Source organism: Uranotaenia lowii, chromosome 1, assembly GCF_029784155.1.
Source record: "Uranotaenia lowii strain MFRU-FL chromosome 1, ASM2978415v1, whole genome shotgun sequence".
In the NCBI taxonomy this organism is placed as follows: Eukaryota; Metazoa; Arthropoda; class Insecta; order Diptera; family Culicidae; genus Uranotaenia; species Uranotaenia lowii.
In genome coordinates, this window is record NC_073691.1 from 132,523,002 (window position 1) to 132,538,699 (window position 15,698).

Sequence of the window (15,698 nt, forward strand, 5' to 3'; positions counted from 1 at the left end):
AAATCGAACAAATGGTTGGCCACGGCCACGGCGGCAGTTTACCGGAATCGGTTTTCTATGATGTTGCCATTGCTGCTTGTTTTGTTTTTGTTTACTTTTCGGCAAACTGGGAAGCCAGCATGGGTTTAATTAGATTAAACTGATTATACAACCCAGAAAGGATTGGGTTTTGCTGGATAATTTGGTGGGCTTTTTTGATTGTTGCTTGTTGCCGGAGGTTACGCAATCAACGACCGAACGTGTTAATGTGTATAAATTCCTGTTTTCTTCTAGCTGGACTAGCCCTTAAAGGTGAAGAACGTATTCTTCTTCTATTTCTACTTGCCGATGCTAGTTTTAGCAAGATTCTGAAATGCCTTATCGACTAGCTCCTATTATGAATTAGTTACAAAGACTGTATGACCAGCAAATCAGTTTATACTGTGTAAAGTATACAATTTTTTTAAACTCCGTAGATATATTTTGCATTCTTTCATACTCCCGTAGAGTCAACATTTTCCATAGTCACATTTCATGGTATTTGTGTTTTACGTCCGCAAAATTTCATTAACCTAGATTTAGGGTAGTGGGATTCGATCCCTGGATGTACTCTTTTATTTTTAAGAGTAGTACTCTTTTGTACTCTTTTTTAATCGAGAGATGAGCATAGGGGAAAACTGTACAAGACGCACAAGCGGTAAGATGGACTGTTGGTTCCGGCTCTGGGAGAGTTAGGAGTTATTACGGCTTCCCTTTAGAAGATGGGAACGATTGTTAGTGGGACCAATTTCTTCCAGCAAGTCACGACTCAAACAACATGGACCATGCCATTATTTCTCAAAAATAGACTAACCTATGGCTTCGAATGATGTTTTTCTTCATTTTTATTGCGGCAAATAATCTTTTCTATCGATTTCTACGTGAAAAGTTCACTAAAACGACTTTAATTCTTGAAAACAGAAGGATTGTCGAAACTGTGTTAAACTTGCAATTTTTCATGGTTAACAAATAAGTAAAGCGAATGATTGAAATAAATTGAAAATATCATGAATGTATTTTGGGCTATAATCAATTCATTTATCTCTCAAGCCGACTCAAGCGTATTTGGCATCTTAGTTGGAATTATAATGATACAATTTGAGCTGCTCTTTAATGGTAAATTTCGAGAACTTTTCTTTTCAATAAAATTTACCTCTCAGTAAATTAATTTACCGGATCCGAATCCGAATTGATATCTAGGATCTAAATATTGAAGTTACTATATCCATACCCAATAAATTCCGCATTTTTTAATGAGGTTTGATTTAATTTGATTTGTATTGAAGATGAACATTTGCTGCATATGTGTCGCTCTGAAAGGAATTGTTATAAAGCTTAAATTATGACACTCTAAATATTATGTTTATTTAAAAAATAATTGCACTGTAATGTTGATATACTATGCTGTAACAAACTTGAATTTTTATTGTTTGCAATTTTATGTGAAATCAAAAATAATGTTTTGACCAAGTTTGTTTTTTATTATAGATCACTGTGCATCAGCAGGAGGTATGACGTTTGTTCTCAGTATAGGAAAGGAATATGCGAAAGAAGCGCTGCCGAGTTTGGGTGATGATTTTGCATGAGTGCGAGTGGGATGCAGCTTGAATTTCACCCAGCTTTTGAATTTGCTGTTCGCTTCTATTGCCTATAGTTTCCAAACGAATGAGTGAGATGCAATCTATTTCTTTCAGACTGTCTGGAGTGAGCGAAAGTTTGTCTTGTTTTGCTATCCCGGTGTACGCAAACGATTGCTAGAAAATTCCTAAGGGCGACATTTTAAATATGTAAGATTCAAAGAATCGTTCGCTGACTTAAGTTTTAGCTTTTGCTTGCTTCTTGCCTCGATCATAATGGTTTTTTAAATGTAGGTCCTCCTTTTATGGGAGTGGAATAAAAAAAAATATGAACATTTACTATCTTATGTTAACCTGTTAACTTCAATGGAAACAGATCTATCATGATTGCAAGTTAAAGATTTAGCAAACGATTTGTTTACTTAATTAATGAACATATTTATGTTAACCAATGCAACGGTTTGGAACTTATAATAGAAATTATAAACGCACAAAAACTGAAATGAACAAGTAAAGCTTATTTACGTAAGATTATAATTCTACATGCAAATATCAATTACAAAAATTGATTGACATTTCGTACTTTCGACTTTTTGAAAACAATATAGAACATTGATGTGCTTCTTTCCGGGATATTTTCACTGAATTCGTGGGGGCTGTTGTTGTATTAGTGAGGCAAGTTTTTCCTAGAGACGGCCAATTTAAGGAACTTATAAAGGGCCAAAATTCGGCGCGAGGGCTACAATAAGGAGCATTTCAATCAAAAGTTTGATCAGCTTTATCTCAAATTATCAACCGCTTTCACGCAAGGACATATTTTTACTGCATTTCAGGCTAGTAAGCAATCATATTTGTCGAAGGACTTTTGAAGGTACACATTACAGGAAGATGGCAATCATGAGAAATCTAGTCAACCATGCCTTAGGGGCCAAGATTAGGTACATTTACCCTATGCACTTTCGGACGACTATAAATATTTTGCTATATTTCACTCATTTCCCATAATTCTTCCCATAGTTTGTTAATAAAAGTAATTATATCAAAATTGGGACAGAATGCGCTCAAGACCAAGTGTTTAACGCTTTAATTTTGAATGCTGTTAACATTTGAAGAAACCCCGAATATCAAAACGAAATGACATTCTTTTTATTTGGTGACTCCCACATTATGATAAGAATACAAAATTATAACAAGTTTCGAGCTTTTTCAAGTTCAAACGGTGTCCCAAAATTCGATTCGAAAAAATCATCAACCGCAACTTTTGCCTCGATATCGTTCAAGAAATTGAAATTCGTTGCCTACTTTAAGGCGTTTTATCTATGAGGAGTTTAAAAAGAATATTTTGCAAAATTTTCGATAGTTTTAGCAATAACAAATCAATTTTTTGTCTTTAATTCTAACGCTTGATGACAAGAGTTTACAAAATTTAAAAAATTTGTGAATTTCATCGACTAACCCATGTTTCTAATGTAAAATCGGTCGCTGAAACCGAAAATGAAATAAAAAAAAATCCCAGTAGAAATTTTTTTGAGTTATGCTCCAAATTTGAAAAATTTTAAAAATTAAAAATTACTTGTACGTTTATTCAAATACCCCGGAATGCAAAACATAAACTTTAAATCTCTTCTTTAATGAAGTTGAATAAATTTACTAATTTGAACCTTATTTTTGCGTATCATCAACAGTAGGTTGTTTATGTTAGTAAAGTTGTGATAGAAAAAAATATAAAAATGCATATTTTTGTTTTATCGACAGTTTAGACTCAGTGATAGCATTTTTAAAAATCTGTTTTTTTTTTTTGGACCGTGAATTTTAATTCAATACAAGGATTTTAAGTGGTTATTTTTAAAAATCGGTTGAAAATTGAAAAAGTTGTGGTTGTTTTACTAAAACAGTAATATTTCCATTTTCAAATAATTTGAAGAACCGTACTACTAATCTTAGTATAGCATGAATTGAACATGGTAAATCTTTGCCACTTCAAGTTACAATTGATCATTAGCTTATCAGAAGGTCACATGCCAAATTTCAGTAAGATCTGGGGGAGGAATGAAATATTTGTTTCAATTAAGGCTATTAGAAAATATTCATAAAAAGCAATCAGTCAATGAAAAAAAGTTATAAATTAAAAATCAGTATTTTTTTCTTTTGTCGAGCCAAATACCTCGAATCCCATTCTCGCTTGAGGCTCAAACAACCTCTCCACATAGTCATATCGCACTGATATTAGGCATGTGACTGGAATATTGATTCATGATTTTGTGTTTTTGAGTTTTGGATCTTTGATTCTAACGCTTGAGTAACTTATTTTGCCTTATACCAACACTGTTGTTGAAAAAATATTTTTCGGACAGTCACCAATTTTTTAAAATAAATATTTTTATACTTCAGTTACCAATCTGGGTAAAAATGCATCAAAATGTAAATCAAAGAGTCACCCTTTAAATCTCGTTTCCAGTTGCTGAAATATGATCGATTCGTAAAGTTTGTTTATTTCCTAATTACACCCATCCAACAATTAACAATCATGAATTAAACCAGTAGATTTTTTTGTAGTATTTTTACGCCTAAATGTATGCAGTACCCTTTGCATTTTCTTTAAAAACATTTTTGACATACAAAATGTAAAATTTAATTCGAACAAAACCAAAAATTAGTGCCATTGGTGCTTAATGCGTGATGACACCACAAATAAATGAAAACTATAATTTCCAAACGTTTTTATTTGATTTTTCATTAAAAGTCCTAAAGTTTGTTGCAACTTACCCCTTTTTCTGAGTAGAGTGAAAATCGCATGTTTTTGTAAATTAAAATATAATCGGTGAAACCAATAATTTTTCTGACTACGTGAATTTGATGTCCCATAAACCTTAAAACTATTTATGCACAAGCGGTAAGATTATCTGTTGACATTGAGTTTTTGAAAGCCATTGAAGTTGAAAAGTGTTGCATGATGCCTTAGTTGATGGCAAGGCCGTAGGAACGGGGGGAAGGGGTCTTTGGAGGATAGCCTCCCCCCCCCCCATGAGTGTCCATCAAAAGCAAGCAAGATATTCAACTCTACACTCAAAATTTGTTATTCCTAATCAAATTTTGATCTTTACTCAGAACTGATGTCAGAACCTCGAAAACTAATCTCCGGTTCAGGATTAAGCTACAGTTTTTCAAAATTTTCTCAATTATTGAGAGGAATTCATTTCTTAATAATCAATTTCAAATAAGATGTGACTCATTTCAGAGATTCTGGTTCCTTATTATCAAAATTGAAATTGTATTTGTGTTTTCATGTTTTGGACTATGTCCAGTTTAGAATTCTTTATTTTCAGTTCAAATTATCATTTAAAAGCTCAAGCTGTGCTTGAATTCGTCGTTTAAATTTGGTTTTACATTTCCTTAAAAATTTGATTCATGATTTCCGAAACTCATACCCATTTTTAACATTTAGTTAAAAGCTTTCCAAATATGGGAAAAAAAACTTAGAAATCATTCTGAGTTTTTGTTTTATATTGAGATTCAATGTTCATGAATTTGCAAGTCGGTTTAGAAGTACATAATTTAAATAAAAAATAATCATTGAAATCCAAACCATCCGAATGATAATTATGGATTCATGATTGAGGGCTCTGAAACTGATTTGAATTCTTGGCTCATAATTCCAAATTCAGAAACCGTTTTCATGTTCATTCCAGAAAACGTATTGGAATCCCGAAACAGATTGAAAATTAAAATTTTGAATTCAGGTTTAAAATTTAGATTCAGATTCAGCTCGTTAATGAGTTCCAGAATCAAAATAAAATGATCAAGATGACCATTTCGGTAAGGAATTAAAATTGCAAGAGATCGCAGGTTCATCTTTCCAATTGTTAGTTCGATTAAAAAAAATAACCAAAGTCAGTTCGTTTGCACAATTTAGCTGAAAAGGACAAAAATTAAGTAGAATTTGAGTTCGTTTTGCAAGTTTTGTCTAATTGAAAACTAATTTTTAAAAGTCATCCACAGAAATTGATTTTTAATGAAAGGTAATTGATGATAGAGAAAAATTGCAGTGAGTTCCATATGGTTTGGCGTATTGTGCAGTTGTTTCAAGAACTAAATTTGAAGCTAAAATCTTTAATTTGAATTGAGTTTGCATGAAAACGATTTGAATCGCAAATTTTTTATCTTTCACTTTTACTTTTTAAAATTAGATTAATTTTAATTTTTTTTTTCAAAATTGAAACTTTTCTTTAAAAAATATTGTAAGTTCAAATCAAAGAAGCAAAATTAAGTCAGTCAGATTACCGGATTTTACCTGGATTTGTTCGAATGTTAATTTAACAAAATTGGAAAAGATTTGGTCTGGTCTGGTTGCCCAAATTTGGTTAAAATTCTCCTAAATTTGTGCAGATTAATTCACTTTTTTTTTGGAAAATCAAACGAAAAAAATCTAATTGCATCATTATTATTTTAAATTTTGGTCGCCTTAAAATGGAATTTTTCAATCAAGATTTATAAAAATAAACATAAATGACTTTTTGGGAGACTGGATTTTTTTCAAATTTTTCCAAATATTTTCCGGATTTTTGTTTGAAAATTTGGAAATAGAATGCCCAAATTTCGCCAGGTTTTATATAAATTAGCTTGGATTTGCCCGGCACGGATACGTGCTGGAAAATTTCCGGCAATTTTAAGCTAAGTTCACAAGATTTTGATGCAAATATTAAGATTTTAACCATCGATGAAAGTAAGTTTCCTATTTTTTTACTTAAGGATTCTTTATACAAATCCTAATCATAATTTCAAAGATTTTAGGATGAAAATACATGAAATCGAGTTCTGTTCAACTCGAAGAACGATTTATGTAAAAGAACTCAAAAATAAATAATCAAATAGTAATTCAAAATAATTTTTTATTCATGATTGTTTGTGCAGAAATGTCATATAAAAAAAATACCAAACCCCCCCCCCCATGAGTTCTCAGTTTTTTTCAACAAAGTTGCAATGGCGATTACAAAACTTTTTTCCATCTAAAAAAAAAAATTTATTTCGTTTTTCGTCAAATTTACGTAATATAGAAAAGAAAGAAGGTCCCCAAATGTTTATAAACGCATAAAAGTGGAAATTGAACAGACTGGCATTTTCAGAAATGTTGAAAAATGTTTGTTTCGTGAAATACTGATGGTGGCGCATCTAGCCCCGACTGCGCAGTTTATTCCCAGTTCCCCTATTACTTTATTTCTTTTACTGAGGCCGAGAAAATAAAAAAAAAACTTCGTTAATCAAGTCATTGAATCAACAACACCCGCGCTGGTCCAAGGCGATGTGTCTCGGGCGGAATTGAAAAGTGTGAAACCACCGACAATGGGAAATCGTACAAAAATAACATACACCTAAAAATTAAAAAAAAAACACCACCAACAGCTTTCCTTCCAAGAAACTAATAAACAACCATCTCAAAGTGTTCGCTCTTCAGTTCAAAAACGGCCAACCAACTGGTGGAGGGTGTTTCTTTTTGATTCTTTGTTTGGGATTCCTGGCGGAAGCACTTTTCTTTGGGGGTTGAGGTTTCTAATGTAGAAGATGGCAGGAGGGCTGTGGAAAAAGAGGGACAATTTCCTTCACCATAAGCTCTTCTCACAATTCCACATACAACATACATATATTGTTGTTTACTTCGACCCGACAAAAGCATTCACCCAGCTTGTGGGCATCGACGATGGGAAAAACGGCTACAGAAAGTTACAAAAATGCGAAAATAAATTGACTAGCTAAAGAAGAGTAAGTATGTGCGGTAATTGGCTGCTAATGCACTTTTCTTCAGCTGGAATTTAGCCACTTCTATGGCTCGAGACAGCATGTAAAGAAGTGATTATCCAAACATGGTTGGTTTGATGTTAGAAAGTTTGACAATTGTCACGGAGAGCAATCTGGTACATTTTTTGACTTGAACAATTCCCAGTTTGAAATTGACAAGTTTAAAGACAGTAAAATTAGGAATTTTCTACTTACATCCAGGTCGCTCAGTTCGCTGTGGGTGTCTTGCTGGATATCTTTAATGTCCATTCCCAGATCGCAATCACTGGCACGCAAATGGTGGCTCCGGTGGTAATTCGCGTGCAGGGTGTTGGAATTGTTGATCTGGACGCTATTCAGCAGGATGTTTGAGCTCGTCCGGCTCAGCGCCTTCCGTTGACGAATCGCTTCCCTGGAGAAAATAAGATAAATTAAAGGTTCACTGTGAATCGTTCAGGATTTCTACAAACTAGGTTAATTTATTATAACGAAAATATCAGCAGATGAAAAAACCATTTTTTGGATAACCTAGGCCTATAACGGAAAAAAACGTCTTTAATCAACTCAATAGTTATTTATGCAACACGGTGGAAATAGATTATATTTTTTTTAGCACGAGTTGTAAATTTATCCCCTATACCCGAACCGGAGTTTTCGTCAACAGTAGCGCCGGCGACATTTTATGTTGACCAGACATCTATCAAACATCTTCCAAATTCAACAAAAAGGGTTACCAATTTTTGAGGTCGAATTGGTGTGATATTTTTTATCATCGCTAGTTGACAAAGTTTCCAACCATCAGCGCAAATACTTCGAACTTCAAATGCATCGACAATAAGTATGGGAGAGTGGGGAATCATGGGCCACTTTTTTTCGTTGTTCCATAACTTCTTTATTAAAAAAGTTAAATTGAAAATAAAATATGGTATGGTTTTCTACATTTTTAAGGTATCATAAGGTATTTTTTTAATTTTTTTAATAAGTTATTTTCCCCAAATTCTGACTGTTTGAAAAAAAGTAATATTTTTTTGGATTTTGAAAAATGGTGGGGAATCGTGGGCCATCAAATCCAAATTGACCAAATAACATGCAAAGTTTATGAGTTGACCCAGAACTGTGATTTCCTAATTCATTTCGTTATTTAAAAGCAATTTCAGATGATGAAATAAAAAAGAGAGCTGTGTATGATCGCATAGATTCCAGAACCCGTTTTGGCGAAATTTCTTATATAGGATTGACAAAATATTTTTCATAACTCTTCATTTGGCATAAGAAAACTTTGCAGATAGGAAAAACGTATTTTAAGTTCTGAATGTGTATAAAAACATAAAAATATAGGTGATTCAAGATGTGTGGCCCACGATTCCCCACAAGCTATGATTTGCAAATTGGTTGCGTTTGTGTGACTTATTGATGTTTCATTAAAAATTCCTTTTCCACGTGAAAGATCATGACAAAACTAAGATCATAAGCGTATGGGCATATTTTTGTTATGCACTTTAGGTTCCCCATCGATGAAATTGGTGGGTGTTTTTTTAATTATGTAAGTACATTTTTCTAACTTTTTTTTAGCTTGATAAATAAAAGAAGCATATGATGCGTATTTCAGTCAACAACATATAGGAATACATGCTCACGCAAAGCGACGACGATGACAGTTAGTTTGAGATTTCTATCTCAACACACATCTGATATATTAAAAGTGGCCCACGTTTCCCCATGGCCCACGATACCCCACTCTCCCCTACACCCATAGACGAGGTTACAAAAATCCAATGCATATTTAACAAATCCCTTTGCCGAAAATGCACTGAAAAGTGTATTGTACTAAATATGATATAATTGGAAAAGCACTGATGGCATAATGACTCGAGTTCCCTAGCAATATGATGCATGTCCGACCACTACACCCAAAATTCAGCCTCTGTGTCAATCGCGTGTAATCAATTAGATAGCATCATTGGTACAAGAAAGCTTCGTTCAATAGTTGGTAAAAATCGGTTTCAACTGGTTTCTGTCAACTGGTAGGTGTTCAACGAGCCAATGTATTGGTCGAAACTTTAGTCAGGTCGATGTTCAATGCAGCAAGTAGAAACTAGTCGAAACCAATCAAGCTCGGCAGCAGAATTCGTTTCGACCTGGTAGAAATCGGTCAAAGTCAATTGGAAAGAGACAGGTGATAAACTGTCAATACATTTCTACTTGTTTCGACCAGACTTCATTGAACAGACTAGAAAATAACAACTTCGCCCGCCCCGACTCATTAACAGCGATGAATACCACTCTTAAAAAAGTTATCCTATTTTAACTTCTTTATCTTAACTCAAAACGAAATGCAATCTTGGTATGAAATATTTTCATTGTTTAGGCTTTAAGAAGCGTGGTTGAGAGAATTCCGAAGGGTGACATTCAAATCCACTTAGGCGACTTCAACGCAAAGATTGGCTCCGACAATCAGGACCTTGAGCGCATCATGGGGCGCCATGGCCTAGGACAGATGAGCAAAAACGGAGAGCTGTTTGTAGAATTGTGTGGCAACAACAACATGGTGGTTGGTGGATCGCTCTTCCCCCATCGACCATCACATAAGGTCACTTGGGTATCCCGAGATGGCCGAACAGAAAATCAAATTGACCACATCTGCATCAGCCGAAAATGGAGAAGGAGCCTTCTAGATGTCCGCAACAAACGAAGCGCAGACATTGCATCTGACCATCACCTCGTCCTTGGCGAGATACGACTGAGAGTTGCGCGTGTCCAACGGCGCGAGGAGAATCCAGAGGTGAAAAGGGCATACGTTGAACAGCTAGAATCCCGAGCCTCGGAGCTGCCGACAGACGGAACAGTCGAAGAACAGTGGTGTGGAATCAAGAATGCCTTTATCACGACGAGCCATGGTACTCTCGGTAAAGTTTGTGGAAGACGAAGTGAATGGATGTCGGATGAAACCTGGAGGATGATCGATGATCGGAGAAAGGCGAAAGTCGGAATTGAGCAGGCATGTACCGGGTCAGTCAAAGCAGCCGCCCGCTTACGATATGCGGAGCTGGAAAAGGCAGTTAAACGAGCTTGTAGACGAGACAATAGAGCCTGGACAAACTTCCTAGCCGAAGAGGGAGAAAGAGCCGCCGCCAATGGAGATATCCGATTACTTTACGACATTTCTCGCCGCCTCAGTGATGCAAGGACTAATGCAAGAATGCCGCTGAAAGACCGAGCAGGTCAGTTATTGACCGATCGAACAGATCAGCACAAACGATGGACTGAGCACCTTGAAGAACTCTCCCGAGTCACGAATAGCGATGGCCAACAAAACCCGCAGCTCGAAGCGCCAAAAGTAAGTCGCATAAATGGCGTCAACTCGGAAGCGCCCTTGCTGGCTGAAATAGAAGCGGCAATCAAAAACATGAAATCCAACAAAGCACCTGGGACCGATTGCATCCCTGCTGAAATGCTGAAGGCCGACCCTGCCCTGTCGGCACAAATGTTGCACCGTCTTTTCGCTGACATCTGGGATACTGCAACATTCCCGGCCGACTGGATGCAGGGTATCCTCGTAAAGGTCCCGAAGAAAGGAGACCTGACAGAGTGCGGTAACTGGCGAGGCATAACGTTGATCTGTACAACCCTCAAAGTACTCTGCAAAGTGATCCTGAACAGGATCCAGGAGAAAATCGACGCTACACTCCGACGGCAACAAGCTGGATTCCGATCTGGACGATCATGTGTGGATCACATCTAGAGATGTACCGAATATTCGGTCGGCCGAATATTCGGCGCCGAATACCGCCAAAAAACCGTTAAGCCGAATATTCGGCTCACCGAATAGTTGAGCCAAGTATTCGGCCGAATAGGCCGAATATTAGTTTTTCAAATTTAATACACTAACAGACTTGTCAAATTTTTCAACTGATGTTGAATAATTTATAAAATATTTCAAAGAAATGTTGAAAAACTTGCAAAATCTTCGAAAACTTATGGTTACAGTAAAAGATCTTATGTGTATCCGTGCATATTTCACTGTAGATAGGTTTATACTTCGATTATCGTTTATTCTATATTTTTTTCATGTATCCAGGCTTGTTCATTCATTCAATAAAAAAATCGAGAAAAGTCAAATATGACCGGGATGGTCAGATATTGTTTGAAACTCTCCGGACTTTACCCGGGTTTATTCAAATTATTTGCTTCATCAAATAAATACTCAAATTTCGCTTTGTAGTTTTTAAGATTTAGTGTCCAAAAACGATTTGTTAGAGTACTTTGAAATATCAATATCAATATTTCTTTATTCTTTAGATACGATTTTAACACTGCTGCTGTGATTCGATGAAAAAATTAAATTTTAAGTAATTTACTTTCTTTTTCCTCCTGTTTATTTGAGAATTAAGCGTAAGGAATCTGTTGAGATAGGCTCTTTTTTACAAATTTTTCATAAAATCATCCAGACCGGCCGTGTGGATACGTTTGGTAGAAAATATGCTATTTTGAAGACATCTAGCTAAAATTCGACATTGATCTGCTTGAAAATAAAATAAGCAATTTCAAATAGCTTGGCACCTGTTTTGACATGTTTTGTCCCAAATTTCACTGGAACCCAATCTCTTCGGTGATAAACGGCCTAGAAGCGACAAGTCCTCTGATGTCAATGGTGACATTTTGAAAATCAAGCTACCTCTACTTAAAAAAGATCAGATGTATTAAACATCTGATTGGAAGTAATCGACTTTAAAACATGAGGGGCTTTAAGATGGAAGAAAATCTAGGAAAAATGAAATTGTCGCTTTTAAATTTCTATCACAAACTAAACAGAATATTCGGCCGAATATTCGTTTGGCCGAATAGTTGGAAAGGTTAATATTCGGTATTCGGCCGTTCGCCGAATACCACTATTCGGTACATCTCTAATCACATCACAACGCTACGAATCATACTGGAACAAATCAACGAATTCCAGGACACTCTTCTGCTGGCTTTCGTTGATTTCGAAAAAGCATTCGACCGACTTAACCATGAAAACATCTGGGCAGCTCTAAGGTGACGAGGGGTCCCAGAGAAACTAAACCATCTTATCGAAGCACAGTACGAGGCATTTTTGTGCAAGGTCTTGCACGACGGTGTCTTGTCCGAACCAATCCTGGTAACTGCTGGAGTGAGACAAGATTCTATCACCGCATCTTTTTCTAATCGTAATGGATGAGATTCTGATTGGATCGATTGACTGTGCACCGAACCGAGGATTCCCGTGGAATCCTTCAACAATGGAGCAACTGAACGACCTTGACCTGGCTGACGACATTGTTTTGCTCGCCCAAACACAACCAGATATGCAGAGCAAACTCGACGACCTCACCGAAAGTTCCAAGGCAGCAGGTCTCAAAGTCAATGTCGGAAAGACCAAGTCGATGGAGATCAACACAGGAAATCCCTCCAGTTTCATGGTAGCTGGGCAACAAGTTGATAAAGTGGAGTGCTTCCAGTATCTTGGTAGCCAGATAACGCCTGATGGTGGTACCAGAAAAAACATTGAAACCCGGATCAGAAAGGCCCGATTTGCGTTTGCGAGTCTTCGAAACATCTGGCGGTCACGCCAGATCTCTCTACGTTCGAAAATCCGAATCTTCAACTCAAACGTCAAATCCGTATTGCTGTACGGGTGCGAAACTTGGTGCACATATGCGGTAACGACGCGAAAACTTCAAGTTTTTGTAAACCGCTGCCTGCGGAATATCATCCGCGCTTGGTGGCCTGGCAACTGGATCTCGAATGAGGAACTACATCACCGGTGTCATCAAAAGGCGCTAGAAATCGAGATTCGGGAACGTAAGTGGAAATGGATTGGGCACACGCTGCGAAGAGATGAAAACGAGATTTGCAGAGAGGCGCTAGATTGGAATCCAGAAGGTCATCGAAGAAAGGGCAGACCCAGAAACTCGTGGTGGCGACGTCTAGCCGCTGAAATCTGAACTGTCGACGAGAATCTTGACTGGGACCAAATGAAGACGCTGGCTCCGGATCGTCAACAGTGGAGGTCTTTTACCATGGCCCTATGCACCGGAGGATCAGCGCGGGATCATTAAGTAAGTAAGTAAGTATTCAAAAGAAATCGGGAACCAAACCTATTAATGAAAATCTGGTTTTTCATGTTCCTCTAGAACAAAATTTCTCAAAATCTCATACAAACTTCAGGCTCGTTGAGCGACCCCTTTCCATGATCCGATCTGGCCCAAAATTGGCATAAGATCTTGTACTAGGCCTAGGATCAATTTTAGCCTGCAGCGCATAACTTTTTTCAAAGTCGGGTCATTTGGGGCACTCTAGTGTGTATGTTAGACAGGCAGTAAGCAAAGCACTGTTCTCATTCAATGGGTTTCCCGTTTCCATCACAAGACAAAGGAAAGGCGGCCAAATGCCAGGAAGCTACCGTTGTGCGTTTTTTTTTGTTATTGATCGGTGGTAGAAAGCCTATGAAAAATATCCCTCGTCCTGCATGAAGCTCTTATAGTATACTGTTTAAGATGTCGGAATGGCAAGACGTTATAATTGATGATGTGAGATCGACTCTCCCTACGGTGCTGTGTTTTTTTTTTCTTGTGTCTGGGATGAATTATCCAACAGGAAGGAAATCCCATAAAATGTTCTTCTTGTTTCGCTTGAATGTAGTGGTCATGCATCATTTTGGTTGGGAGCACAAGTGCTTGTGCCAGTAGTGCTTTTTCAAAGATATCGTCTTCGGCACAGTGCACATTTCAACACATTATCGGCACAGAGATTTGCTAAAAAGGCCTTGGATTTTTGCAACCTCTTCTATGGTAAGATTGCCAGAATTTTTTCAACACGTATCCGGGCCGAACAAACCGGGCAATTTTGTATAAAAACCTGGCAAAATCCGGGCATTTGATTTCAAAAGTGACCACCATAAATCCGGGCAATATTCGGGCAAACTTTCTCAAAACCCAAAAATTACTCAACGAAAATCAAGAAATAAAATTGAAAAAAAATGTTTTTTTCTTCAAAACTTATCAACGCATTTTTTTGTCACTTTCGACCAGCCAATCAACGATGAGCAGGCTTGAAATGTCTTTTAGGAAAGATGTCCTTGAAATGGAAAGTTTTCGTGACGCGAGATCCGATCGCAACTTTCAATTTGCCCCCCTATAGTGTTGCCGTAAGACGTAATTCTACGTCGAAAAATTAAATCATTAAAAACTTGAGCCTCCCTTAGTTAACCAAATAATCTGAAGTTTTGCTTGGTGCATTCTTGCAGGTCAAGGAACGGTTTCGACCCCGAGGTTTAGATTCCGGAACGTACCCCTGTATACGGATTACTCTAGTGTATACATTTTTTTTCTTCAATTTATCTGATTCGATTATATTGGAATATTTTGTAGATAGATTGTTTACAACCTAGCTTAATTTACTTACTTAAATATCCTATAGTACATAACCACCATCACGATGCCCGGTATCCAGAAGCTGATGGAGCTGGATATGATGGCGTACATTTTGTTTGCCACGAACATACACAGGTCCGGATTGTCCTTAAGCGTTTCCAGATGTTCGGTCGTCGTGTACCAGCCGAGGAAGATGGGCGTGAAGGATATGAGAGCCGGCAGCATCCAAACGTTGGCCAACATGAAGCCAACCGTCCGCTGGGTCATGTACAAGGGATACTCGAGCGGCCGGACGATGGCAAAATACCTGGTGGCGAGAAAAATTTGGCTTTTAATAAAAAAGTTATAATCGTTATCCTACTCAAAGAATAAACCATTTTCCAGATAAAAAAAACAAAAAGAAGCACAGAAAACAATGTCAAAAATATAAACTAGAACAAATACTTCACAGCAAAACCATGATGATAAACTTTGGCAAGTGTGCTGACTTCAATCATGCTCCTAATGGCCACAATTGTGGCCTCCACCAAAAATGAATCCGGGCAATGAATTTCCCAGGAAACTCATTACCGAAACTCATTTGTCCTACCGCTCATTAGGAAAACTCTGTACGCAAGACGCGCAAACGCTCGAAACTCATAAAACACGTCGGAAAATAATAGGTGAGTATTCGCCGAGAAGGAGATAGAAAAAAAACACCAAACCTAGATGTGAAACGAAGCAAGTCGAAAGGAAGATAAAAAAATAGAACGCACCCAGTTAATTAAAAGTTTTGCCTTATCATTTATCGCTTTGGTCTGGCGATCTTCCTTCCATTCTTGCCGCTCATTCAGAAGCTCGCCTACAAGTTGGTTTGCAACATGTAAAGATCCCGACTGACTGGTTGCTGATACCCTGACTTGAGCTGAACTAGCATGCTCTTTCAATGTAACTAGTA

The 15,698-nt window shown here is 37.1% G+C and overlaps 1 protein-coding gene across 5 annotated transcripts in view; it reads right to left on the reverse strand.

The window, feature by feature from the left end:
• Positions 1 to 15,698, reverse strand: part of LOC129740071 (octopamine receptor beta-3R-like) — a 422,031-nt gene that overhangs the window by 99,530 nt on the left and 306,803 nt on the right. For all 5 annotated transcript variants that reach the window (XM_055731660.1, XM_055731661.1, XM_055731659.1 and 2 more), the window contains 2 exons: positions 14,793 to 15,068; positions 7,584 to 7,779 (listed from right to left, as the gene is read on the reverse strand). In XM_055731660.1, the coding sequence (XP_055587635.1) occupies positions 7,584 to 7,779; positions 14,793 to 15,068 (472 nt within the window). The remainder of the gene's footprint in view (positions 1 to 7,583; positions 7,780 to 14,792; positions 15,069 to 15,698) is intronic.